The following is a 26,590-nucleotide window of genomic DNA, read 5'->3' as shown; positions in this document are numbered from 1 at the left end:
GAGAAGGGCGGTATAAATATTGAATGAATGAATGAATGAATGAATGAATGAATGAATGAATGAATGAATGAATAAATAAATAAATAAATAAAGCAAGCACTTTGTAACCGTACACACATATACATATTCACACACATGTTGCACTTTCCTATTTTCTATTAGTAAAGTCCAAAAATAAGACCAGATGATGAGTCAACGCCACCATTGCGCTGTCCTCATGTTGCACTCAACTAGGTCGCCTGACAAACAACGTTCAGAGCCCTCCTTGCTGTAAGATGCCTCAAAATTTATCAAACTTGCTACATAGTTAGTTAGCATTGATTACAACCCAAAGTAGGCAAGAGGCTATAACTGAAACACGTAGATCTTTCTTATGTGCAACAGAGCTATGGTTATTATGATAATAATAGATAAAAGGATGCCTTAGTTGACATGCCCACAATATATATTTATTTATTTATTTATTTATTCATTCATTCATTCATTCATTTGATTTTTTTTTAATGCCACTCTTCCTAGACTCAGGGCAGCTTGCAACATGTTAGCAATAGCACTTTTTAACAGAGCCAGCATATTGCCTCCACAATCCAGGTCCTCATTGAACCCACCTCGGAAGGATGGAAGGCAGAGTCAACCTTGAGCCGGTGATGAGAATTGAACTGCTCACCTGCAGATCTAGCTGTCAGCTTTACTGGCCTGCAGTACCGCACTCTACCTACTGCACCACCTCGGCTCATATGTTTTCTTTTCTCCATGTTAAGAATATTGTTGAAAAGTGCTTGGCTATTGGAGTTCTGGTGAATAATCTTTAACGACAGTCTCTAACATTATGCGAGTAGAAGTATGCTTGTGCAACAGGATGCTTTATTTCTTTTAACTTTTTTCTGCAGCCCGTCAAAACATGGTTAGAAATATTCCTCAGTCCCCTCAAAAAGACTTTGAGTGTACACAAGTCCGTCAGAAATTATTCTACTCTAAGCTAAAATGAATTTAAAGAAAATAGAATACTGTATATTCAGAACACTTGCTCTGGGAATCTAAGTTGTCTTCTGTTCATATAAAATGGAATATATCTCTTCCTTACATATTCATATCCTTATATTCCATTCCTTATTTTCTGTGATTTCTTTAAGTTTCAGAAGAGTTGTACTCTACATCAGGCGTCTCCAACCTTGGCAACTTTAAGACTTGTGGACTTCAACTCCCAGAATTCCTCAGCCAGCTTTGCTCAGAATTTCTCAGCTTTGCTGGCAGAGGAATTCTGGGAATTGAAGTCCACAAGTCTTAAAGTTGTCAAGGTTGGAGACCCTTGCTGTACATCACTGATTAGGGAGCTGTTTGTTCTCATCTTCAAGCAAAGGAGAGTACAGCTGTCCTTCAGACTCCTGAAGGTCAAGAAGAATAAGGGACTAGTTGAGTGGTATCAATACCTGATTCCATTATCCTTGTACTTCAGTCATCATATTTTTTTAGAATGCTTCAGATAAGTTCTTTTTAAATGTTACGCACTGAGTCTATTTTGTTCGTGCATTGAGGAAAGACAGCTTCTTTTCATTTGGTTTCTACTTTTTGAGATATTTCTACTCCTACATCAAAGCATAATGATCTAATGACGGTTAAGCCGGACAGCAGATTCTTGAAAATATGCTGCAATGTCATGTCATGTCAAGATGGACCATCCAACAATGACATTTAATAGGGCTTATCTTGTCCTACCTGCAGAAATACCAAACGTACAGCAGAGGTATGGATGGATGAATACAAACAGTATTATTATGAAGCCAGACCTTCTGCTATTGGAAAGTCATTTGGAAGGTAAGGATATAAGACACCTCAGTTAAATTCGCTCTGAGGAAGTTGGAATCATAAAACATTTGAGTCTTTTGTTCTTTGTGAATTATTTATTTATTTATTTATTGGATTTGTATGCCGCCCCTCTCCATGGACTCGGGGCGGCTAACAACAGTGATAAAAAAAACAGCATGTAACAATCCAATACTAAAACAATTAAAAACCCTTATTATAAAATCAAACATACATACAAACATAACATGTATAAATTGCAGAAGCCTAGGGGGAAAGAATCTCAGTTCCCCCATGCCTGACGGCAGAGGTGGGTTTTAAGGAGCTTACGAAAGGCAAGGAGGGTGGGGGCTATTCTAATCTCTGGGGGGAGTTGGTTCCAGAGGGCCAGGGCCGCCACAGGGAAGGCTCTTCCCCTGGGTCCCACCAAATGACATTGTTTAGTTGATGGGACTCGGAAAAGACCCACTCTGTGGGACCTAACTGGTCGCTGGGATTCATGCGGCAGAAGGCGGTCCTGGAGATAATCTGGTCCGGTGCCATGAAGGGCTTTATAGGTTATAACCAACACTTTGAATTGTGACTGGAAAGTGATTGGCAACCAATGCAGACTGCGGAGTGTTGGTGTGACATGGGCATATCTAGGGAAGCCCATGATTGCTCTCGCAGCTGCATTCTGCACGATCTGAAGTTTCTGAACACTTTTCAAAGGTAGCCCCATGTAGAGAGTGTTACAGTAGTCGAGCCTCGAGGTGATGAGGGCATGAGTGACTGTGAGCAGTGACTCCCGATCCAGATAGGGCCGCAACTGGTGCACCAGGCTAACCTGGGCAAACACCCCCCCAAATTTATTGTCATCACATGATTTATTGCGACTTTCCCCCCATTCACTAAACTATTGATGGGCATGACCACGATGCATCCAACCCACAGGCCGTGAGTTTTAACTCTTGTTCTAGACCAGTGATGGCAAACCTATGGCAGGGGTGCCGCAGGTGGCACACAGAGCCATATCTGCTGGCATGTGAGGTGTTGCTCTAGCTCAGCTCCAGTATGCATGTATGTGCTGGCCAGCTGATTTTTGGCTCACACAGAGGCTCTGGGAGGGCGTTTTTGGCTTCCAGAGAGCCTCCTGGGAGATGGGGGAGGGCGTTTTTCCCTTCCCCCCCAGCTCCAGGGAAGCCTTTGGAGCCTGGGAAGGATGAAACATGAGCTTACTGAGCCCACCAGAACTTGGGAAACAGGCTGTTTCTGGTCTCCATAGGGCCTCCAGGGGGCAAGGGAAGCTGTTTTTCGCCCTCTCAAGGCATTGAATTATGGGTGTGGCCCTTGTGCATGCACTATAGCGCACACCCATGCTTTTTCGGCACCCGAGGAAAAAAAACATTCATCATCACTGTTCTAGACCATAAAAATATTATGGAGAAAGAAAAATAAGAAATTCTTTTTGTTGGGAAAAGAAACAAAATGTCAGAAAACAGTGGGCAGATGGAAAAGATTCTCCACATGTACTCTAAGATTAACAACGGAGCTTGCATGGGCAACTCTATAAGCACAAGCACCAGAGACGGGTTCTTCTCAGTTTGTACTGGTTCTATAGAACTAATAGCAAACTGCTGATGATTTCATGGAGCCAGTTCTCTCGGTGCCCGTGGTGCCCACTTCTGTTCGTAGATACTGCCATCTTTTTTGGGGATTTAAAAAAAAATATTTTTGGAATGTTTTGCTGATCTTTTCCTGCACATGTGCAGAAGCCATGTTTCCAGCACTGTGCATGTGCCGCCATCTTGTTTTCAGCTTTTTTTTAAAAAAAATGTGAATTTTCAGCACTGTGCATGCAGTGCACAGTGTACACACAGCCATGCGGTGCAGGAGGAAGTGAACTAGCGGCGAGGTAAGTTAGAACCCACCCATGTCAAGCAGCATGCAAATGTGTCTTCGAATAGCTTCCATAACATCGATTCCAATGTGATTGCATCTTAGATTGCTGTCTGTACAATGGTACCTCTACTGACGAGCTTAATTCATTCCTTGACCAGGTTCTTAAGTAGAAAAGTTTGTAAGAAGAAGCAATTTTCCCCATAGGAATGTAAAAGCAAATAATGTGTGTGATTGGGGAAACCATAGGGAGGGCGGAGGCCGTTTTCTCCCAGGAGATTCCTAGAGAGGCCCCGTGGAGGCTTCTCCCCGCCTTTTCCTGCCCTGTTTCCCCCCCCCAGGAGATTTCTAGAAAGGCTCCACAGAGGCTTCTCCCTGCCTTTTCTGGCCCTGTTTCCTCCCAGGAGATTCCTAGAGAGGCCCCCCGAAGGCTTCTCCCTGCCTTTTCCGGTTACAGTTTCAGAGGCTCAAGTTGTAAGTGGAAAATGTTTCTTGAGAAGAGGCAAAAAAATCTTGAACACCCAGTTCTTATCTAGAAAAGTTCATAAGTAGAGGCGTTCTTCGGTAGAGGTACCACTGTACTTTTAATTATTCCGCAAATGTACTCATGTACTGCTGTGCCACGCAATTCTCTTTTATTCATGCTTACAATAAAGATGGCTATAGGGTACTTTTGCTTCTAGTATTGCAGACCGAGTGGAGCAACGCAGGAAGCTGAACTGTAAATCCTTTCAATGGTATTTGGAAAATGTCTATCCGGAGCTCAAGTGAGTCATTCTTTACTTCTCAACAAAACTGCGTGATACATATTTTGCCACTGTGGTGTAAGAAAGCACCAACTATTTCCTTAATGTGGCTGTTCCAGTGGGAATTTATTTTTAAAATATTTATTCCTATTATACTCTGTCTGACTTATGTCTTTTCTATGTTGGTTTCTTTGGGGGGGAAAGAGTTTATGTGGAGAAAACTAATTGGTAGACAGCACAGTGAGGCTGACCTCAGGTTGCAGGCAGCAAAAGAAGTATAAGATCTTCAAAATATATATTTTTGTTAAATAAAGACAAATTTAAAGTCAGATTTGAAACATACATAACCTACTTTAGCAAGAATGAAAGAGTAGAAAATGATAATGATATGTCCTATGCATGCAAGAAAAAAGCAAATATGAGATGAATGTATATTCTCTCCCTCCTCCCCTCTCTCTGGGTAATCCTTTGTGTTGGAAGAAAACAGGCCGTTGTGCAGTTTATCTGTGGTTGCTACATGTGATATAGCTACATGGAGCCACAGGTGAGAGCTGAGTACCAGGTGAGGACTGAAGATAACCAAGCAGCCCTAAAAAAGAATTTGACAGGCTCCTCAATCAGAATTGCTACCCTCTCCCTAAGGGGTAGCAATTCTGATTACTTACACACACACAAACAAACGCACACAAACACACAAACACATGGAGGAAGAATAGAATAGAATAGAATTTTTATTGGCCAAGTGTGATTGGACACACAAGGAATTTGTCTTGGTGCATGTGCTCTCAGCATACATAAAATAAAATATACATTTGTCAAGAATCATGTGGTACGACACTTAATGATTGTCATAGGGGTCAAATAAGCAACAAAGAAGCAATATTAATAAAAATCTTAGGATATAAGCAACAAGTTACAGTCATACAGTCAACATGGGAGGAAATGGGTGAAAGGAATGATGAGAAAAACTAGTAGCATAGAAGTGCAGATTTAGTAGAAAGTCTGACAGTGTCGAGGGAATTATTTGTTTAGTAGAGTGATGGCTATTTAATAGTTCTAGCAATGTTTTATAGAATATTCCTTGTTATTAGAATTAATTTGTTTGTCAAACCCTCTGACATATATATGGAGGTGAAAAAGTCTGTGAAGATTTGTTTGAGGTAAATTTGTGCAGTGTCAAAATAAGAGTGATATAGAACATTTCTAGCTCTCTTTCACCGAAGGCATTTAAGGGGGTAATGTGACATAATTAGAATTACCAGGGTTCCTATTCCTGACCCTTTATTTGAAGATTTGTTCGATCCATGTCCACTTTAAGATTAAAAAGTCTAACAGATGAGAAAATTTCTCATGAATATTCAGCAAGTGGCTGCAGCAAACTAAGAAGGCACTCTGGTTGCTTGGATGGACACCTTCTTCCTTATGAAATATACTGAATTTCCATTCTAGGATAAAGAATCAGAGAGAGAGATAAGAAGAAATAATATTAAAATTTCAGTAATGGGTTTTATTTTTATAAATAACATTTATATAATAGTTATATTATAGTCATTAGTTTTTATTTAACACCTCTATAAATTGTATGCATTACAAATACAAATGCAGGTCATTATTCTTCACTGGTATTTTTAGTGACAAGTTTCCTCTTTTTGGAGACGTTTGCCCTAATTTCCCAACCTACTTGTCTGGAAAGGCTGATTTATTGATTTATTATTATTATTATTATTATTATTATTATTATTATTATTATTATTATGTCAATACAACACAGCAAACGTGATCACTATGCTGGATTTCGTATTTCATCACCAGTCGGGCGCTTCCCAAGCACCTAGGACTGTGTGATGTAGCGGCGAATTATGTTTGCCGATCCCAGTAAAGCGGCCTTTTGCAATTGACAGATGGAGATTTTGTCAATTCCGATGGTTTTCAAATGTCCGCTGAGATCCTTTGGCACTGTGCCCAGCGTGCCAAGTACCACTGGGACCACTTTCACTGGCTTATGCCAGAGAAGTTGCAGCTCGATTTTTAGATCTTCGTATTTCACTAATTTCTCTAACTGCTTCTCCTCAATTCTGCTGTCCTCTGGGATTACGATGTCGATGACCCATACTTCCTTTTTCTCCACAATCAGGATGTCTTATGTGTGTTATGCTTCAGAATTCGGTCAGTCTGAAGTCGGAAGTCCCACAGTAGTTTTGCTTGCTCATTTTCGACCACTTTTTCGGGCTTATGATCCCACCAGTTCTTTGCCACTGGGAAATGGTAGTTCCGGCACAAGTTCCAGTGGATCATCTGTGCCACAGCATCATGTCTATGCTTGTAGTCAGTCTGTGCGATCTTTTTGCAGCAGCTGAGTATGTGATCAATTGTTTCATCAGAGTCTGCACTTTGGATCGTCTGTTGATTTTTCAATTCTGGCTTTGACAGCATTTGTTCTAATGGCCTGTTCTTGTGCCGCCAGTATTAGTCCTTCTGTCTCCTTTTTGAGTGTTCCACTTGTAAGCCATGATCGTGGAATACTCAAAAGGGAGACAGAAGGATTATTATTACTATTATTATTATTATTATTATTATTATTATTATTATTATTATTATTATTATTTAGATTTGTATACCGCCCTTCTCCGAAGACTCGGGGCAACTTGATTTGATTGGATGGGGTATAGAGTATGTAATAAAACGAGCTGTTTATAATTTCTTCTTTTGTCTTTGATGATCTTTCTAATCACTCAGAGTCCCAGAAAAGGAGCTGATTCCTGGGATCATCAAGCAAGGAGCAAACTGTTTGGAATCTCAGGGACAGGATACAGCAGGAAATTCTCTAGTTGGGATTGGAAATTGTAAAGGGTCAGTGAACAATCCTGTGGCTACTCAGGTAAGGTCATCGAAAGTTCATCCCATTAGTCTTCTTCTGTGTTCTGTAAAATGTCCTGGAGAAAACATATGTATATTTGAAGCATACATCAGCGAATCTGTAGTTCTGGCAGAGGGAGTTAGTCATTTGAGGATAATCGCTCAACCATGCCTCAGTGCTCTATTCAAGCAAAGAGTAAAGAATAGCGCAGCTATAGCCAGACAAATCAAGACTGCAGAAACCCTCATTCAGGATCAGCAACAGCCACTTGGTTACTTAGCACCATTACTATCTCTCAGTCAAATCCACCCCAAAAGAGTTGATATAAGAATAAGGTAGAAGAGGAGTTCTATACGTGCTGTCTTGTGCTCCTGGAAGAAATAAATAATTCCTGCCAGAAGTGTTATGAAATGGAATCCTTAGGGTAAAATAATATACGAGGGTCGCCCAGAAAGTAATGCACCACATTTTTTTTCTTCAACAATTATTTATTGAACACAATGAATCTTACATATAAGAAAGAATGATGTTTCTTCTACACTCCCTATTTTTCCACGTAATCTCCATCCCGTTCTATGGCCTTCCTCCAGCGAGACACAAGGGTGTGTATGCCCTGTCGATACCTCTCCTTGTTCTGATCACAAAGCCTTGGAGCTCCGTCTTCTAATGGTCTCATCCTCTGTGCCCAGTGATTAACTGTTCTTCTGTCAACTGCAGATTCTCCATAAACTGTACACAAACGTTTGTGAATGTTTCCAACAGTTTCTTTCCCGGCAGTGAGAAATTCAACATTTAAATATGTAAAAGGGTTAAATAAGGTCCAGGAGGGAAGTGTTTTTAATAGGAAAGTGAACACAAGAACAAAGGGACACAATCTGAAGTTAGTTGGGGGAAAGATCAAAAGCAACATGAGAAAATATTATTTTACTGAAAGAGTAATAGATCCTTGAAACAAACTTCCAGCAGACGTGGTAGATACATCCACAGTAACTGAATTTAAACATGCCTGGGATAAACATATATCCATCCTAAGATAAAATACAGAAAATAGTATAAGGGCAGACTAGATGGACCATGAGGTCTTTTTCTGCCGTCAGTCTTCTATGTTTCAATGATGACACGCTGCTTGTAATGTACATCACTTACAGACGCCATTTGGAAACATTGCTGCATCTACGCTATCTGTCTGAAGAAAAGCAAAATTTACACACGCACTCCTGACAATTCAAATAATGTACATCTAAAGTTTTGCATTCATACCATTATTGTAGGCTGAGGAAAAAAATGTGGTGCATTACTTTCTGGGCGACCCTTGTATGAACAGTAAACTTTATAGCATTGGAAACTTTTTTTGAATCCCCGAGTAGACATTGATTGTCTTTTCATCAACTAACTGCTGATTTGAGAGAGCGAGATGGAGTCAGATTTTGAGTTAGACATGACTTTTATCAATTTCATGGGGTTTTTTGAGCAAGATTTTCAGAATGATTTGCCACTGCCTTTTTCTTAGAAGTGAGAGAGAATGATTGATCCAAAGTCAACTAGCCGGTTTCTATGCAAGGGTTTCTTCATGCCTGGCCCAATGCTTTAACTTTTAGATGACACAACTGATTTTTATTCAATCCTTCAAATTTATTTATTTATTTATTCAATTTCTGTAGCCACCCATCTCAACCAACTGACTCTGGATGGCTCACAAAATTAGAATTACCTGCAGCCATTCACGGCAAAGCTTAAGGAAAAAGACAGCCATTCAGTGCGCCTTTCACTGAATCTGGTTCCAAGTGTTCCAGCAAGATAGGAATACCATCTGCACGGGGCAACCAAAGGTCAATTCTGTGGCATTAAGAAAGCTGTGAGGAAGGGTGGGAAAGCAAATTAGAGGTGACTCAGATACAAATATTCATTTAGAAGATGCTCAAGACAAATTTAAGTACAGTGATACCTCGTCTTACAAACCCCTCGTCATACAAACTTTTCGAGATACAAACCCGGGGTTTAAGATTTTTTTGCCTCTTCTTCCAAACTATTTTCACCTTACAAACCCAAGCCGCCGTCACTGGGATGCCCCGCTTCCAGACTTCTGTTGCCAGCGAAGCGCCCGTTTTTGCACTGCTGGGATTTCCCCTGAGGCTCCCTTCCATGGGAAACACCACCTCCGGATTTCCGTGTTTTTGCGATGCTGCAGGGGAATCCCAGCAGCGCAAAAATGGGCGCTTCGCTGGCAACGGAAGTCCGGAGGTGGGGTTTCCCAGCAAGGGGAGCCTCAGCGAAATCGCAGCATCACAAAAACACAGAAGTCCGGAGGTGGGGTTTCGAGGACTTCCGTGTTTTTGCGATGCTGCAATTTCGCTGAGGCTCCCCTCACTGGAAACCCCACCTCTGGACTTCTGTTGCCAGCAAAGCACCCGTTTTTGCACTGCTGGGATTCCCCTGCAGCATCACAAAAAACACAGAACTCCGGAGGTGGGGTTTCCAATGGAGGGAAGCTTCAGGGGAATTCCAGCAGCGCAAAAACGGGCCCTTCGGCTGGCAAAAGGGGTGAGTTTTGGGTTTGCATGCATTAATCACTTTTCCATTGATTCCTATTGGAAACATTGTTTCATCTTACAAACTTTTCACCTTACAAACCTCGTCCCAGAACCAATTAAGTTCGTAAGATGAGGTATCACTGTACAAGATAACGCAAAAGATTCTTGTGGCATCCATCAGATGTTCAAGACGAGAAAGGAATAAAGCTATAGACAATTATGATTGAAGAATAGGATATTAAAAAATATATATTCAGCTTGTACTGCCATCCATCTCACCTAAGTGACTCTTAGATGGGGTGGAAAACTTTTCTTTTAGAGTATGATGATGATATTTTGAAAGTCAAGATCTTTTTTCTTAAAGTTGTTTCAGATGCAACCATTTTCATTTTAAAACTCAGTCTATGAAGAAAGAGAATATGATATGAGTGCATATTTTAAGGCCATTTATGTAGTTTTTTGCCCACATGAACAGTGAAGACGGTGGTATGCATTGATCTTTATCCTGTTTATACAGATAGATTCTCTGAAAGGCCCACGAGGGCAGTGCTTCCTAAAGAAAAATTCAAAGAAAAACATGTCAATTTTAAATTACCAGATCAAACAGCTTTTCCATATTTATACTGTTGCAAGTTCTGCTTAATACATCACCACAGGTAACACTGGTGTAACAATAAAAATGCTGCTGCTGCACAAGATGAATTTTATCTTTAAATGATGTGAAATTCTTCAGGGATTCCCTAATGTTTGGGGCTGCAACATTAAGAATTTATCAGATAACTTTTTACAAATTTTATTTATTTATTTATTTATTTACATTATTGATTGATTGATTGATTGATTGATTGATTGATTGGATTTGTATGCCACCCCTTTCTGTAGACTCAGGGCGGCAAATGACTTACCTATTCCAAAAATTATTGCCATGAAAAATAAAACCACTAGAAATTAACATTTAATAAATTTTCTCTACCTGTTATTCTAGATACTTTCTCCATTACCTCTGTTTATCTTTGTCTTTTTTCGATGCCAGTGAGCGTACTTCCAATTTAAGCACCCAAATGCTGCTACTCATTATTTCTATTCTGTAAAAAAAATCTTTTGAAGTTCATTTGGGCCCGGAAGCATTCCTAGATATGAAAATTATGCTGGCAGCATGCCAGTTTCATATAAAAGAAATTAAAAGAATTATTTAAAGTGTAAAAAGTCATAGAGAGCATTGGACTGGGGGTAGCTCTGAGCAACATATTGGGAAATAAAAGATGACAAATTGTCTAGAGACTACGCTAAGCTAAATCTGAATTCATTTTTTCTCTCTTGAATAGATTATATATCGCTGTACTGTATTGAAATAAAAGTCAGTTGAAAATATGCAGAAATAGCTTGAAATATTGGTTCCTGTCTCTGCAATTTCTTATGGATAGCAATAAAACAGTTATACAATCTAAGGCAGTGGTCCCCAACGTTTTTTCCACCAGGGACCAGTTTCAGCAAGACAATTTTTCTATGGCCCGGTGGGGGCGGAAAGGGGTGTGGTTGGGGGCGGGATTAAGCATGGGGATGCTGGTCCTCCCCGCCCCTCTTTCCCGCCATTGCCCTGTGGCCGGCAGAACCTGCCTCCCAAGCCCTCTTTCCCAGCGGGAGGCTAAGCGCTGGAGAGAGGGGGTCAGGCTGGCCCTCCTGCCTCCCCCCAGCCAAAAACGCAAAAGCGCCCCACGGCAGAAGCCAAAAGAGGCTTGAGCCTCTCGGTCCTTCCTGCCCCTCTGTCCCGTCCATCGTCCTGTGGCTGGCAGAACCTGCCTCCCGAGGCCTCTTGCCCGGCGGGAGGCGAAGCGCTGGAGGGAGGGGGTGGCGGCATGAGGGCCGGCAGCTGCTGACTCCACGGACCGGTGCAACATGCCCCGCGGCCCGGTACTGGTCCGCGGCCCGGTGGTTGGGGACCCCTGATCTAAGGGATGATGGAACAGAATGGTATAAATTAATACCATTGTCTAAATCAGTGTTTCCCAACCTTGGCAACTTGAAGATATTTGGACTTCAACTCCCAGAATTCCCAAATGCTGGCTGGGGAATTCTGGGAGTTGAAGTCCAAATATCTTCAAGTTGCCAAGGTTGGGAAACAATGGTCTAAATTTAGGATTTTTCCTGAACATTATTTTATATGCTAGCAACTTGAGTAAGCAAAAGGTTACAATACAATATTAGATTCTTCACATCTGTTAATGTTTGGGAATGAGTTAGCAACCGGCATCCAGGGTGCTCTTTCATTTGACTTGTTGAGTTATTTTGTGGTTGTTTGAAATGGCTGAAGTTCATTGAACTGTATCTATGTCCAGGGAATTATTTAAACAAAGAGAGCATATGTCAATTGTCTACGGGAAAAGATAGTTTTTAGGTGAGATGATAAATAAATGAAGTTGGATTTTACTCTTGTTTGGTTTGTTAAGAGTATTGAAATGCATCCCTAATGATCCATTGCATATTGTGACACAATAGATAGCAGCTGATGAAATAGATTAAAAACTGCCTGAGATATTTTCCTGTTGTGTAACATTTTTTTTAAAAAAAGATTATTTTCTGCTCCAGAAATTAAGGGGCAGAGTCTATTGTAGTATAGCCTTTGCCAAAAATAGGCAATGAAGAAAACTGAAATCTATGGACCGGCAAATGAAATGTATCCAGCTCACTTCCTGCCAAAATATTCTTATTGGTAGAAAGAAAAAGAAGAAACATTATGGTGTTTATAGACCCCAGTCCACCTTTCCAGAATGTTAAAGGGTGCAGGATTTCAGAGCTGATTTAGTGCAGTTATAGACAATTATAGAGAGAATGGAAAGTTTGTGGTATATTACTATAAAAAGATAGTAATAATTTCCTTTCCCTCCATTTTGTTAGTAGATAGGAGACCATCGTTTTTCAGGAGACTAGATAATCCCAAACTATTGTCCAATTAGAGGGGACTAACTGGAATGCTCCTGTGAAGTGAGGAGTTTTGAATTCTTAAAATAATACCAGATTATTTTAAGAAACATATTTTTTCTTGAAATACTTTGTTTTCTTTATTTGTAGACAGCTCAGTGTTGCTGTAGAGTTGGGCAGCTTCAAAGCTAAATAAATAAAAGTGCCCAAGTTGATATTTTCCATATAAGTATATGCTTAAGTATAAGACGCACCTTAGTTTTGAGGGAGGAAAACAAAGGGGAGGGAATCTGCCCCTGCCTCCCAGCAACTTGCCAAACATCAATCAGCAAATAGTAGAGATAATATACACTGTTTGCTGTGTATTTCTGCGCACGTGCGTCTGACCCATAGAAATAGTAAAGAATTGGAGAAATGTACATTATGGCAGTATATTAATGCCAGAAAGTTTTCTTAAATGTACTCATATAACTCCTCCCAATTATTTAAATAGATCTACTCCAAACATGACTAGGTCAGGGTTTAACTCAGCTGCCTTATTTTATTTTATTTTATTTATTTATTTTGTCCAATACACAATAATACACAATGAAGGTATTAGAAGACACCTTCAAGGAAATAGAATTAGAGAAAGAATAGAAGAGAGAGTATAGGATAAAATAATCAATGAGAGAATAGAAGAAAGATATAGGGATAGAAGAGAAGATATATGGGATATAGGAGAGACAATAAGACATGGGTCGGAAGGCACTCTAGTGCACTTATGCACGCCCCTTACTGACTTCTTAGGAATCTGGAGAGGTCAACTGTGGACAGTCTAAGGGTAAAATGTTGGGGGTTAGGGGATGATACTACGGAGTCTGGTAATGAGTTCCACGCTTCAACAACTCTATTACTGAAGTCGTATTTTTTACAGTCAAGTTTGGAGAGGTTAATATTGAGTTTGAATCTGTTATGTGCTCTTATGTTGTTGTGGTTGAAGCTGAAGTAGTTGTTGACAGGCAGGACATTGCCGCATATAATCTTGTGGGCAATACTTAGATCATGTTTACTAAAACAGGACTTTCAGATTATACTTTTACAGATCTTTAAAACTGATGTTGCTTTCTGGAAGTATAGATTATTCTCTGCTATTTAAAAGAAGATACAATAGAACTGGGCCTCTCCAGATGAAGCATTTATTTTAAAAAGCTTCTTCGTTTTGCTAAGTTGTTTAGAACAATAATAGAGCAGTCTTTAAAAAATAAGTCTAATAATTTGAATGATCTATAGACATTTATATTTATTGAGTTACTTCCTTGTATCCAGTTTCAGCAGTCCAACATTGCCCGCAGTCCACTTCCCAGCAATTTGCTTCCTTGCAGTTAAGTTCACTTTCAATTTAGCATGTGGCCGGCCTGCAGCCTTAAATCAGCTGAGGGTCAGGAAGCTGATAATGAGTTGCTTGTGCTAATCAGGCTAAGCGCTGTTTACTGCAAGGAGGTAAATTGCTGGGAAGCAGAGGCCAAAGGGTGGGGTGGCTGGGTGGGACTGCATTTATATAAGACACACCCAAGTTTTCACCCTCTTTTTTGGGGTAAAAAGCTGTGTCTTATACTCCGAAAAATACGATAAATCATGATTTCACTCTCATTCCATATTTGAACTCTTTCACATATGCAAATAATTTCTTGCCTTTTAAAAAGGTTTTGTGCTCAAAAACTGACCTTTAAAAATCTCATCTCTGAGTGGTTTACATGAATATTGACCATCTTTTTAAAAAATCACTGTTCTATTCACCACAGTAATTTTATTTAAAACATACTTATTTTGTGTGCGCTCAGAGTTTGCACCACAGCAATCTGTATGCTGGTAAACACAGTGTAAACAATTCCAGTCCATGGGGCAGTGCTTTTTAAAATGATGGTAGCTGCCAAGAACAGCAATATCTGGCTTAATTGAGCTTGCTCTATTAAACAAGCACAGTTCTTCTATTTAACACAGATAGAATAGCAACATTTCCCCCCATCATTTTTAGCCAGGTTTAATGATCTGTTGGCATTGGGAATCCAAATTAAATTATTATTATTTAGTGTATGATGAGGACATGATAAACGAGAAGGAAACCTAGTCCATATAATTCTAAGTAAAACTTCTCTGGGGGCACAGTAGTGGCCTCATAACTGGATGTCCAATTAAGCTATCTAGGTGACCACCTCTGGCTTTAACTTCATGAGTTAATGTCATGCATGTCATGGGCAATCTTGCATAAGGTGTTTAGCAATTGCATATCAGCACCACATTCCAAACAAGGGGGCTTTTGCCATTCCCACTGATACAGGGCAGAGACACTTATTCCATATCTGTCCTATCTAATTCTATACAATTTCATTTAGAAAAAGTGAGGCAGATCAAAACTAGGTGGCTTAGTAGAGGGGTCACTAATGGCCATATGAAGGTACCTTGGACCATTCATGTCTTGAGGCATTCTTGATGTTAAACCACATTTGGAATACTGTGTTCAGTTCCTCACCTACAAAAAGATATTGACAAAATTGAACGGGTCCAAAGACGGGCTACAAGAATGGTGGAAGGTCTTAAGCATAAAACGTATCAGGAAAGACTTAATGAACTCAATCTGTATAGTCTGGAGGACAGAAGGAAAAGAGGGGACATGATAGAAACATTTAAATATGTTAAAGGGTTAAATAAGGTTCAGGAGGGAAGTGGTTTTAATAGGAAAGTGAACACAAAAACAAGCGGACACAATCTGAAGTTAGTTGGGGGAAAGATCAAAAGCAACATGAGAAAATATTATTTTACTGAAAGAGTAGTAGATCCTTGAAACAAACTTCCAGCAGACGTGGTAGATAAATCCACAGTAACTGAATTTAAACATGCCTGGGATAAACATATATCCATCCTAAGATAAAATACAGAAAATAGTATAAGGGCAGACTAGATGGATCATGAGGTCTTTTCTGCCGTCAGTCTTCTATGTTTCTATGTTAAACTGGGTAGATGTTAAGAAAATAGTTGTGAGTAACTTTTATTTATTGATTTGTTTGTTTATTCAATTTGGATTTTTTGCAAACAGAAGTAGTAAACAGATAATAAAGTAATAAACAAATAAATAAGTGTTATTCCCACAAACTCACTCCCAGCACTTACTTAGTCAATGCATTAGATAAACCTTGAAAGCAGAGACAGCTGATTTCCTAAGAGCCTTGAGGGCTTTCTGTTACAATAGAAACCTGCAATTACTTTTTGCAAGCACTGATAAAAACAGCAATATAAAAATGCTGCCGCAATTATAGATTCTTCTAAAAACAGGACGCCATTTTCCTGATTTATGCCATTTTTCTCCTCCACTGGCAGATACCTGCTGAAAGGCAATTATATGCAGAAGGGGGAAATGTTTGAGTAAGGCTTTCTATTCCAAATGAAAGCTACAGATTTAGCAGGTATAATTGTAGGAAATGTTGCACTATCACAGCAGTCTCCAACTTTTGAGGCTTAGCTGCGGGGGGAGAGGGGCCTGCATCAATGGTGGGCCAGCATACTTGCATACAGCTTGATTTGTGCAAATGACAGGCTGATATGCACGCATACAAGTGCCCCCTTGGCTACAAATTGAGTTGTGCATACACTCCAGCCAGCCATTAACGCAGTCCAATTCTGAATAGGCCATGACCCAGTAGTGGCCCATGGCCTATGGGTTGGGGACCCCTATACTATCACATTATGCTAAATTATTTTCTTGCTTTCTTCCCTCAAAGGAGTGGATTTTCAGTGACCCTTTAATCAGACAGCAGGACAAGTGCCTCTCAATCACCTCCTTTTCTACTGGCTCACAGGTTACAGTCGAGGCATGCAACCAGAAAGATGGCAGACAGGTACAGTATTACTACAGACTTTACTGACACTTGAGTTGCCGGGCTGTTCTAGCCTTAATTTTTACAATGCATTTGGAAGGATGATTCACTGGCTCTGAAGATGAGAAACCAGCTCTGATTCTTGATACATGGTCTGATATGCGGTCATCCATATCCTTTTATACAGGGTCCAAGCTATCTATCTATCTATCATCTATCTATCTATCTATCTATCTATCTATCTATCTATCTATCTATCTATCTATCTATCTATCTATCTATCTATTACATTTGTATGCCGCCCCTCTCCGTAGACTCAGGGCGGCTCACAGCAATAATAAACAATATCTAATAATTTAAGAGAAACACTAAAAAACCGCATTATTAAAAGCAAACTTACACACAAACATACCATACATAAACTGTATAGGCCTGGGGAAGATGTTTCAATTCCCCCATGTCTGACAGCAGAGGTGGGTTTTAAGGAGTTTACGAAAGGCGAGGAGGGTGGGGGCAGTTCTAATCTCCGTGGGGAGCTGGTTTCAGAGGGTCGGGGCCGCCACAGAGAAGGCTCTTCCCCTGGGTCCCGCCAAATGGCATTATTTAGTTGACGGGACCCGGAGAAGGCCAACTCTGTGGGACCTAATCAGTCGCTGGGATTCGTGCGGCAGAAGGCGGTCCCGGAGATATTCTGGCCTGATGCCATGAAGGGCTTTATAGATCAAAACCAACACTTTGAATTGTGACCGGAAACTGATCGGCAACCAATGCAAACTGCGGAGTGTTGGTGTAACATGGGCATACTTAGGGAAGCCCATGACTGCTCTCGCAGCTGCATTCTGCACGATCTGAAGTTTCCGAACACTTTTCAAAGGTAGCCCCATGTAGAGAGCATTACAGTAGTCGAACCTCGAGGTGATGAGGGCATGAGTGACTGTGAGCAGTGAGTCCCGGTCCAGATAGGGCCGCAACTGGTGCACCAGGCGAACCTGGGCAAACGCCCCCCTCGCCACAGCTGAAAGATGTTTCTCTAATGTGAGCTGTGGATTGAGGAGGATGCCCAAGTTGCGGACCCTCTCTGAGGGGGTCAATAACTCCCCCCAGGGTTATGGACCTTGAAAAACACATGATAGACTTCCTGTGAGTAAACTGTTTAATTAGCCCTCAATGGTAATGTGCAAAAACTTTGCATTAGAGTTCACTGAGGTCGGGATTGGTGTGATGCAGTAAAACCTTCTTCCTTTTGATCGAGCATTATAGGCAGCTATTTACTTGTTTTAGTGAAATGTAGGAAAAGCAAACATGATGCATATAAAAGCCACCTGGAAAAGATGCACATTCAAATGCATTAACTTGATAAAAAGAGGAACTTAGTAAAATGACAAAGTTCATCATTTGTCCTTCATTCTTAACTTCCATATTCTTTAGTAAGAATGCATGAATGCAATATTCACAAACGATCCTGGACATTTTGCTAGAGGGGACCATCAGAGAATAGCTTAAAAAACTCACAGTGCTATGGCTTTTCTATAGATTAGGGCCTTTCAATCAGCTATTCTCCAGATGATTTGAATTAGAACTACAATCAGCCCCAATTAGCAGTGGCCAATGGAAAAGGCACATAGTAGTTTTAATCTTACAATGTCTATAGATTAATAGAGTTGGAAGGGACCTTATAGGTCATCTAGTGCAACTGCCTGCTCAAGCAGGAGACCCTATACCATTTCTGACAAATGGCAGTTCAATCTCTTCTTGAAAGTCTCAAGTAATGAGAGTCCCACAACTTCCAAGGGCAAGCTGTTCCATTAGTTGATTGTTCTCACTATCAGAAAGTTCCTCCTTGTTCCTAGGTTGAATCGCTTCTTGATCAATTTCCATACATTATTTCTTGTCTGTCCTTCGGATGCTTTGGAGACTAGCTTGACTCCCTCCTCTTTGTGGTCGCTCCTCAAATATTAGAACATTTTTATCATGTCCCCCCTGGTCTTCACTAGACTGTCCATGCCCAGTTCCTACAACTGCTGTTCATATGATTTAGTCTGCAGTCCATGATCATCCTGATTGCTCTCTTTTTATAGAGTCTCAATCTTTTTTATAATGTGGTGACCAAAACTGGATGCAATACTCCAGCGGTGGTCTAACTAAGGCCTTATAGAGTGGTATTAATACCTCTCTTAATCTAGATTGTATCCCTCTGTTATTGCAATTTAGGATTGTGTTGGCTTTTTTGGCTGCTGTTGCATATTGCTAGCTCATGCTTAGCTGGTTATCCACTAGGACTCCAAGATTCCTCTCACAGTCACGGCTATTAAGCCTTATTTTGTGCAGTTCACATATATACTTTTGGGGTTTTTTAACCTATGTGTAGGATTTTACTTTTTTCTACATTAAATTTCATTTTGTTAGATAGGGCCTAACACTCAAGTCTATCAAGATCCGTCTAGATTTTAAGCCTAGCTTCTAGGCTTCTATTCCTGCCAGTTTAGTGTCATATTCAAATTTGGTAAGTTCCCCTGCTATTCCCTCTTCTTCTAAGTTGTTTATAAAAATATTGAAGAGTACTGGATCTAAGACAGAGCCTTGTGGTACCCAACTGCTTACTTCTCTCCAGGTACTACACCCATTAAGGACTACTCTTTGAGTACGGTTTGCCAGCCAGCTGTGGATCCATCTGGTGGTGAGGTTGTCTATCCTACTTTTCTCTAGTTTATGAAGAAGTAGGTTATGGTCTACTTTATCAAATGCTTTCTGAAGTCTAGGTATATTATGTCGACAGTGTTTTGCTAGTCTACTAGTTTAGTCACGATGTTGAAGAATGAAATGAGATTGGTTTGGCAGGATCTGTTTTTAACAAACACATGCTGGCTGCTAATTATTACTTTATTCATTTCTAAGTATTCACAGATATGTTTTAAATTATCTTTTCCAGTATCCTCCCAGATATTGATGTTAGGTTGATTGGCCTGTAGTTTCCTGGGTCAGTTTTGTTTCCATTTTTGAAGATGGGAACATCAGCTCTTTTCCAGTCCTCTGGTAGTTCCCCGATGTTCCAGGATTTTTGAAAGATATGGTGCAGTGGTCCTGAGATGACATCTGCCAGCTCCTTTAATACTCTGGGATGTAATCCATCCAGTCCTGGTGATTTGTATTCATCAAGTTCAGACAAGTGGTTTATTTTAACATTAGTTTCCAGTATGTTTTTTGCAGTTGTTATTATTATTATTATTATTATTATTATTATTATTATTGTTCTGTCTGGGTTTTCCCAGACCTCAACACCAACTGAAAAAACAGCCAGACACTCTGGTAAAAGCCAAAAGTATTTTATAGCTGGAAAAAATAAGCACAAAGGAAAACCTGTCTTCACAACAGACAAGCTATAATACGTTACAGCAGGGTCCTGATGTCCAGTCAATACCACAAGCTTCTTGCTGGCACACACCCCCAAGGTTTCAATAGTCCAAGGCACAAACCAGGATTGTAAGCCACCAAAGTTCACAGACAGGTCTCACGAATCTCCAAGATAAAACTCCACAAGCCAGGAAGGGTGGGTCCGCCTTTTATCCTTTCCCAAGAGCACCACACCCAAACCCAGCTGTGACCTCTAATGCTGGAAATACTTAGCCAATTGAGTCCGTCTCTGATTAGCTCTCCTTTGTCGCATATCTATGATGTCTTGAGCATTTTCCCCTAAGGAATCCAGGCTGCTTGCTGGGGAGAGCTCCCCCTGGTGGGACTCTGGCTGTCCTTCTTCTTCAGCCTGGGATTCCTCTTCCTCGTCAGTCTGCACCTCCTGTTCCTCAGCCTCTCCCTCTGAGCTGGAAACCGACAGAAGGTCAGCCATTCCCGGAGGGGTCCCAGACTGAACCACAACAATTATTATTATTATTATTTATTGGATTTGTATGCCGCCCCTCTCCGCAGACTCGGGGCAGCTAACAACAGTGGTAAAACAACATGAACAATCCAATTAATAAAAACAACTAAAAAACCCTTATTATAAAAAAACCCCCAAACATACACACAAACATACCATGCATAACTTGTAGTAGCCTAGGGGGAAAGGATAACTTAACTCCTCCATGCCTGGCGACAAAGGTGGGTCTTAAGCAATTTGCGAAAGACAAGGAGGGTGGGGGCCGTTCTAATCTCTGGGGGGGAGTTGGTTCCAGAGGGCCGGGGCCGCCACAGAGAAGGGTCTTCCCCTGGGGCCTTCCAAACGACATTGTTTGGTCGACGGGACCCAGAGAAGGCCAACTCTGTGGGACCTTATCGGCCGCTGGGATTCGTGCGGTAGAAGGCGGTTCTGGATGTATTCTGGCCCAATGCTATGTAGGGCTTTAAAGATCATTACCAACACTTATAGTTATAGTTCTGGTAGATTGGGCTATAGTTTCTTTTTTAAAAGCAAATGAAAGAGGTGGGGAGAAGTGCCTTAAATTGCATCCTACTAATGTAGAAATGTAATAAGAACATTTGATTTTAATCCTATAGACAAGGAATTAAGAGTCTTGATTCCTAGTACTGGAAGCTTTCCTGTAGCTTTTAATTAGTGTGTTAAGCTCAGCATCTCCTGCTAGAAAGGCACTTATCTGTGATTGTCAAACAACTGTGATCAGCTTGATATTAAAGTTAGAAACCTTTTTGATCTAGTTGTTGGCAAACTTTAGGAATTATGCCTGGTCCCTCCTTTAAATACAACACTATCGGTTCTTTCAAGACACTTTAATCAATTGTGAGTCTTGGAAGTATTAAACAAAGACTTTTATGTTTTTTAAATCTTTAAAACCACGGGAAGCCTAAGCAGACATTCACAAAGAGAACTGGCCAATGTGAGATATCTCCAAAAGCTGTTACAATACACGTCATGAAAGCTCTCATAGATGAATTTAGGGCTGCAGGTCAGGGATGGATTTTAACTTACCCTGCTGCCAGTTCGCTTCCTCCCACACTGTGACTGCATGCATGTTGCATGCTGTGTGACCACATGGCTGTGCCACATGGACATGTGTGAGTGCGCATATACAGTGCTGAAAATCCAGCTTCTGTGCATGCACAGAAGCAAAAAACAGTTTCTCCACATGGGTAGCCAACTCAGGAAGCTCAAACTGCCCAAGGAGCTGCTGATACAGTTCTACAGAGGAATCATTGAGTCTGTCATCTGCACCTCTATAACTGTCTGGTTTGGTTCTGCAACCCAACAAGACCAACACAGACTTCAGAGGATAATCAGAACTGCAGAAAAAAACAAACAAAGAATTGTTGCCAATCTGCCTTCCATTGAGGACCTGTATACTGCACGAGTCAAAAAAAGGGCTGTGAAAATATTTACTGACCTCTCACATCCTGGACACAAACTGTTTCAACTCCTACCCTCAAAATGCCGCTACAGAGCACTATACACCAAGACAACTAGACACAAGGACAGTTTGTCCCCAAATGCCATCACTCTACTGAACAAATAATTCCCTTAGTAAAACTTTTTACTAAGTCTGCACTTCTATTTCTACTAGTTTTTCTCATCATTCCTATCACCCATTTCCTCCCACTCAGGACTGTATGACTGTAACTTGTTGTTTATATCCTAAGATTTTTATTAATATTGATTGTTTCTTCATTGCTTATTTGACCCCTATGACAGACATAAAGTGTTGTACCACATGTTTCTTGACAAATCTATATTTTCTTTTATGTACACTGAGAGCATTTGCACCAAGACAAATTCTTTGTGTGTCCAATCACACTTGGCCAATGAAGAATTCCATTCTATTCTATTCTACAAGGGAAAAACAAGATAGCAGCACCTACAGCGATGTCAAGAAAGCCAGTTTGAGGGCATGGCCAACCAGCTATCATTGCTGGTTTGGTAAGCGGGGGGTTCTAGAGAACCAGTCCAAACCAGCAGGGACCCACCTCTGCTACAGGTGATCTACCTTGCAGGTGATTGCTACATGTGTACTAGCCACTCTTTGAAGGAAACTTCCAAAAGCCTCTTAAGGCCTTTCAGCAGGAGCTGAGATGATGCTTCAGTTTTTCAAACAACTTGCACTTTGGTGGTAATGCTGTTTACTACTCTTAGTTTATTTTTTATTTTTATGAAGCATGATATCAAGTCACACTTCCACTTGAGGACAACAGACTGAAATTTCCAAGATTAAGATGGACCAGGAGAAACTATCTCAATTGATTGGATGCACACCTTAGACACAAGCCACAATTTATAATCGTAATGTCTGGATCCATATTTTATACTGAGCTACAAAAAAGCTAACTGACATGGAGAAGATTTTGAGAAAACTGAAGTATTATGACCTAACTATTTAGATTTGATTAAAAGTAGGAACAGCCTAAAATGTATATTGGCTAGCAGTCTTTTTTTTATTATATAAGAAATTGGAGAAATTAATTTTGTTCAGATGTCAAATGTTAAGGAGGTAGCATTGGTTAAACTGTGTATACCGAAATTGTAAAATTGTAATATAATTTAAAAGTAAGGGTATTTTTTTTTTGTACACATGACTGGAGACAAAAATATTTTAAAAAATTACCACCACCCAAAAAAGCTAACTCCATTATGGCTTTGGGCAATTGTAAAGCTAGTTACTAAATAGTGAAGGAAAGGTAGTTTCAAAGCTCAGGAGCCATTACAGTATTATCATCTAAAAATGCTCTTACAAATCAGGGAAGCAAACAAAGCCAATTTCAAAGCTGATTTCAAAGCCAATTTCAACCATGATTAGGAAGGGTAATGTAGATGGAAGCAGGTATTCATATAAACCCTGTAGGTCTTGAATATGCATAGAGACAGCTGATTAAGCTGGTGCACAGATGTCTTTCTACACCAATATCTGGTCAATTGTATTTTCACCTAGCTGCAATTTTTCAGTCAGTTTCAGAAGCATTAGCATGTAAAGTGTTATGCTAGTACAATTTGGAAATACCTAAGATATGGATAATTGAGGCTTGGTCTGGTTGCACTCATCTTCACTAATTTTTTTTTTAAAAAAGTACTCCTGATTTATGCCATTAAATGGACTTCTCCACATAAGATCATATCCAAGACTACTTCCAGGTTTCTCATTTGAATTTTCAAGGAAAGTGCAACCCCATGCAGAATCGCTTCTACACCACTGTCCAGGTTAATTGACTTTATGGTCCTATCACACATATTGCAGATTGATTACCCTATCCATATTCAAATGGAGATACCCTATCACTTTCCTGGAAGATTTAGGTGAAGAAAAAGGACAAAACTACAAAATCATTCCCACAGACATTGGGTGACATCTGAAAGCTCTACTTTTCTCCCCTTAGTCAGAGTGACAGAAGCTATCAGTTTTTGAAATTACAGCACCCAGGAACAATCAGAGCTATTGAAGTACTATTTTCCAAGCCCAGTCTTGGTATTAAGTAAGCAATATGTCTTATATTGACTCATATGTGATTAATTTCTATGCTATTCTTTTTCATGTACCATATGGTCTCCACCGTGGAAAGATCATCTCTGCAAAATATTAAGGCAAGGAATAATTACAAACAAAGGAACTAGTTTCCTAGACATGACAGTGGGCTCTCTCTGTTGACTTTTTTATTTCCACTACTGTATTTGTTTTTCCCGTTATTTTATAGAATCCACGTGATACCCCACCAAAAAAACCCGAACAACAACCCAAAAACCTTTCTCCCTGCCACCTCTTCAGCATCCCATGTTGAAAGGTGTTGGTTCATAATGTTCTCAAAGCTCCTATCACAATATCAGTGCAGGAATTTAAGAGCAAATTGATAGAGTGCTTTTCTCAGTTGGTTTGAAAGAGAGCTTTCATGACTTGTGTATTGTAACAAAGTTAGTGACAATGTGCAATCTTGTCTGTTTTTATTATCTGCTCTCTCATTCACTACGTAGCAAAAAAAGGAGAGATTTGTATCTCGTGTTATGGGTCTCTCAAGAGTCTAAACGTTCTCCTCTGCTCTTCAGTATTTGCATGACATCACTGAAGAAGCCATTTGAAAAGTGGTGTCAGTATGTAACACTAAACTCTATTTCTTTTTTTACCTGTAGCAGGTCTTCGTAGTTGCTTAGAGCTAGGGAAGAAGTCTGGAGGGACTAAAAATTAATTTAGATAACATGGAAGTACTGGGTTTTCCAGGTTTATAAATTAGAAATTTACGAGTTTTTAATGATGCATCTCTCTCTCTCCCTCCCTCTCTCCCCCCCCTCTCAAAAAAAGCAGATGTATTGCTTGGGTTTCTCCCTAATTTCTGTCTCTTGCTAAGAATGCAGATGATCTCAATAGCATGGAAAACTTAGATTCAATCCTATTTGAATTGAAGCATGATAGCTTGGATCCATACCCATAGAAACATCTTTTGAGTTTTATATGCTACATGAGGTGGTTTAAAAGTTGCAAATGATGCAGAATACAGCTAATAAACAGTCAAGTGGAGAGGCAAAATAAGACCACCTAACACTGGGAGCCTTGGTAGCTCAGGGGTTAGAATGCAGTTTTGCAGGTTAACTCTGCCCACAGCCTGGAGTCCAATCCTGAGAAGCTCAAGGTTGACTCAGCCTTCCATTCTTCTGAGGTCAGTAAAATGAGGACCCAGATTGTTGAAGGAAATATGCTGACATTGTAAATCATCCAGCAAATGCTGTAAAGTACAGTGGTACCTCTACTTACGAACTTAATTCGTTCCATGACCAGGTAGAAAAGTTTGTAATAGAAGCAACTTTTCCCATAAGAATCAATGTAAAAGCAAATACAGTAATGCATGCGATTGGGGAAACCACATGGAGGGTGGAGGCCCTGTTTCCTCCCAGGAGATTCCTAGAGAGGCCCCATGGAGGCTTCTCCCTGCCTTTTCCAGCCTGTTTCCTCCCAGGAGATTCCTAGAGAGGTCCCACAGAGGCTTCTCCCCACCTTTTCCGGCCTTGTTTCCTCCCAGGAGACTCCTAGAGAGGCCCCACAAAGGCTTCTCCCTGCCTTTTCTGGTTACAGTTTTGGAGGCTGGGTTTGTAAGTAGAAAATGGTTCTTGAGAAGCGGCAAAAAAATCTTTAACACCTGGTTCTTATTTAGAAAAGTTCGTAAGTAGAGACGTTTGTAAATAGGGGTACCGTCAGTGATGGGCTCCTACGGGTACGGTCAGGAATGCAGTACCGGTAGCAAAATTTGGAGCTCCACCCAATTTGCACTGAAAGATATTGAAACAAAATGCATAAGCCACGTCCTCAGTGTGGTAGTAAAAATTCTGGTAGCCCATCACTGGGTACCACTGTATTGTGGGCTAGTATACAAGTCTAAATGCTATTGCTGCTTGTGTTGGCTGCCTGAAAGCCATTTAAAAAATAGAAGTTAATGCTCTTGTAAGGAAACAGGTTTTATTGAAACAGAAGCTGCCTAAAGGAAGAAAAAAAAGTCTCATTCAGGAGTAATAAGATTGAAGTCCATGGAGGGAACCTTCATCATCGCTGAACTCCAAACCATTTTTCTAGAGATCTCAGCGCTCAGGGAGACAAAAGCAAAGAAACATCTTCTTCTTCTTCTTCTTCTTTTTTGAGTCACAGCAGATGTTCTCTCTTTAAAAAGCATCTATCCACCTTCCCTGGATAATTCCTCGACCTCCTGTTCCATCTCCATTCAGTTTTGTTTTCCCCACTTTTCCTTCCTTTGCTGTGTTGAATAATTCCCTTCTTCAAATACCTCATCTCTGATTTTTTTCCTCGTCTGCTATTTCTGCTAAAAAGAGGATACATGTGTGTGCATGCAGATAAAGGATTGATTAATTTTATAAATGGGATGCCTTTTTTCCCAGGCAATTAATTTAATCAGTAGTTACCAACTCTATTAAAATTATTGCTTCTTTTATTCCTGTCATTTTCTAAATATGGTTTCTGGCCAATATGTGAACACACACACACGCAATTAATCACATTTGGAGTGAGTTAGGGAATTCTCCAGAATTGCTTTCAGCTCTGATTGATAACATTGAAATTTTGTTTGTGC

General features: G+C 40.3%; 1 protein-coding gene across 1 annotated transcript in view; it reads left to right on the top strand.

Annotated features, from left to right (window-relative positions):
* The window catches only part of GALNT16 (polypeptide N-acetylgalactosaminyltransferase 16), a 269,869-nt gene that overhangs the window by 228,994 nt on the left and 14,285 nt on the right, over window positions 1-26,590 (top strand). The window contains exons 11-14 of the mRNA XM_070758742.1: window positions 1,723-1,815; window positions 4,365-4,448; window positions 7,164-7,305; window positions 16,493-16,609. Of these exons, the coding sequence (XP_070614843.1) occupies window positions 1,723-1,815; window positions 4,365-4,448; window positions 7,164-7,305; window positions 16,493-16,609 (436 nt within the window). The remainder of the gene's footprint in view (window positions 1-1,722; window positions 1,816-4,364; window positions 4,449-7,163; window positions 7,306-16,492; window positions 16,610-26,590) is intronic.

This window comes from Erythrolamprus reginae, chromosome 1, assembly GCF_031021105.1.
Source record: "Erythrolamprus reginae isolate rEryReg1 chromosome 1, rEryReg1.hap1, whole genome shotgun sequence".
Lineage (NCBI taxonomy): Eukaryota > Metazoa > Chordata > Lepidosauria > Squamata > Dipsadidae > Erythrolamprus > Erythrolamprus reginae.
This window is presented reverse-complemented; position numbering and strand designations above follow the sequence as displayed.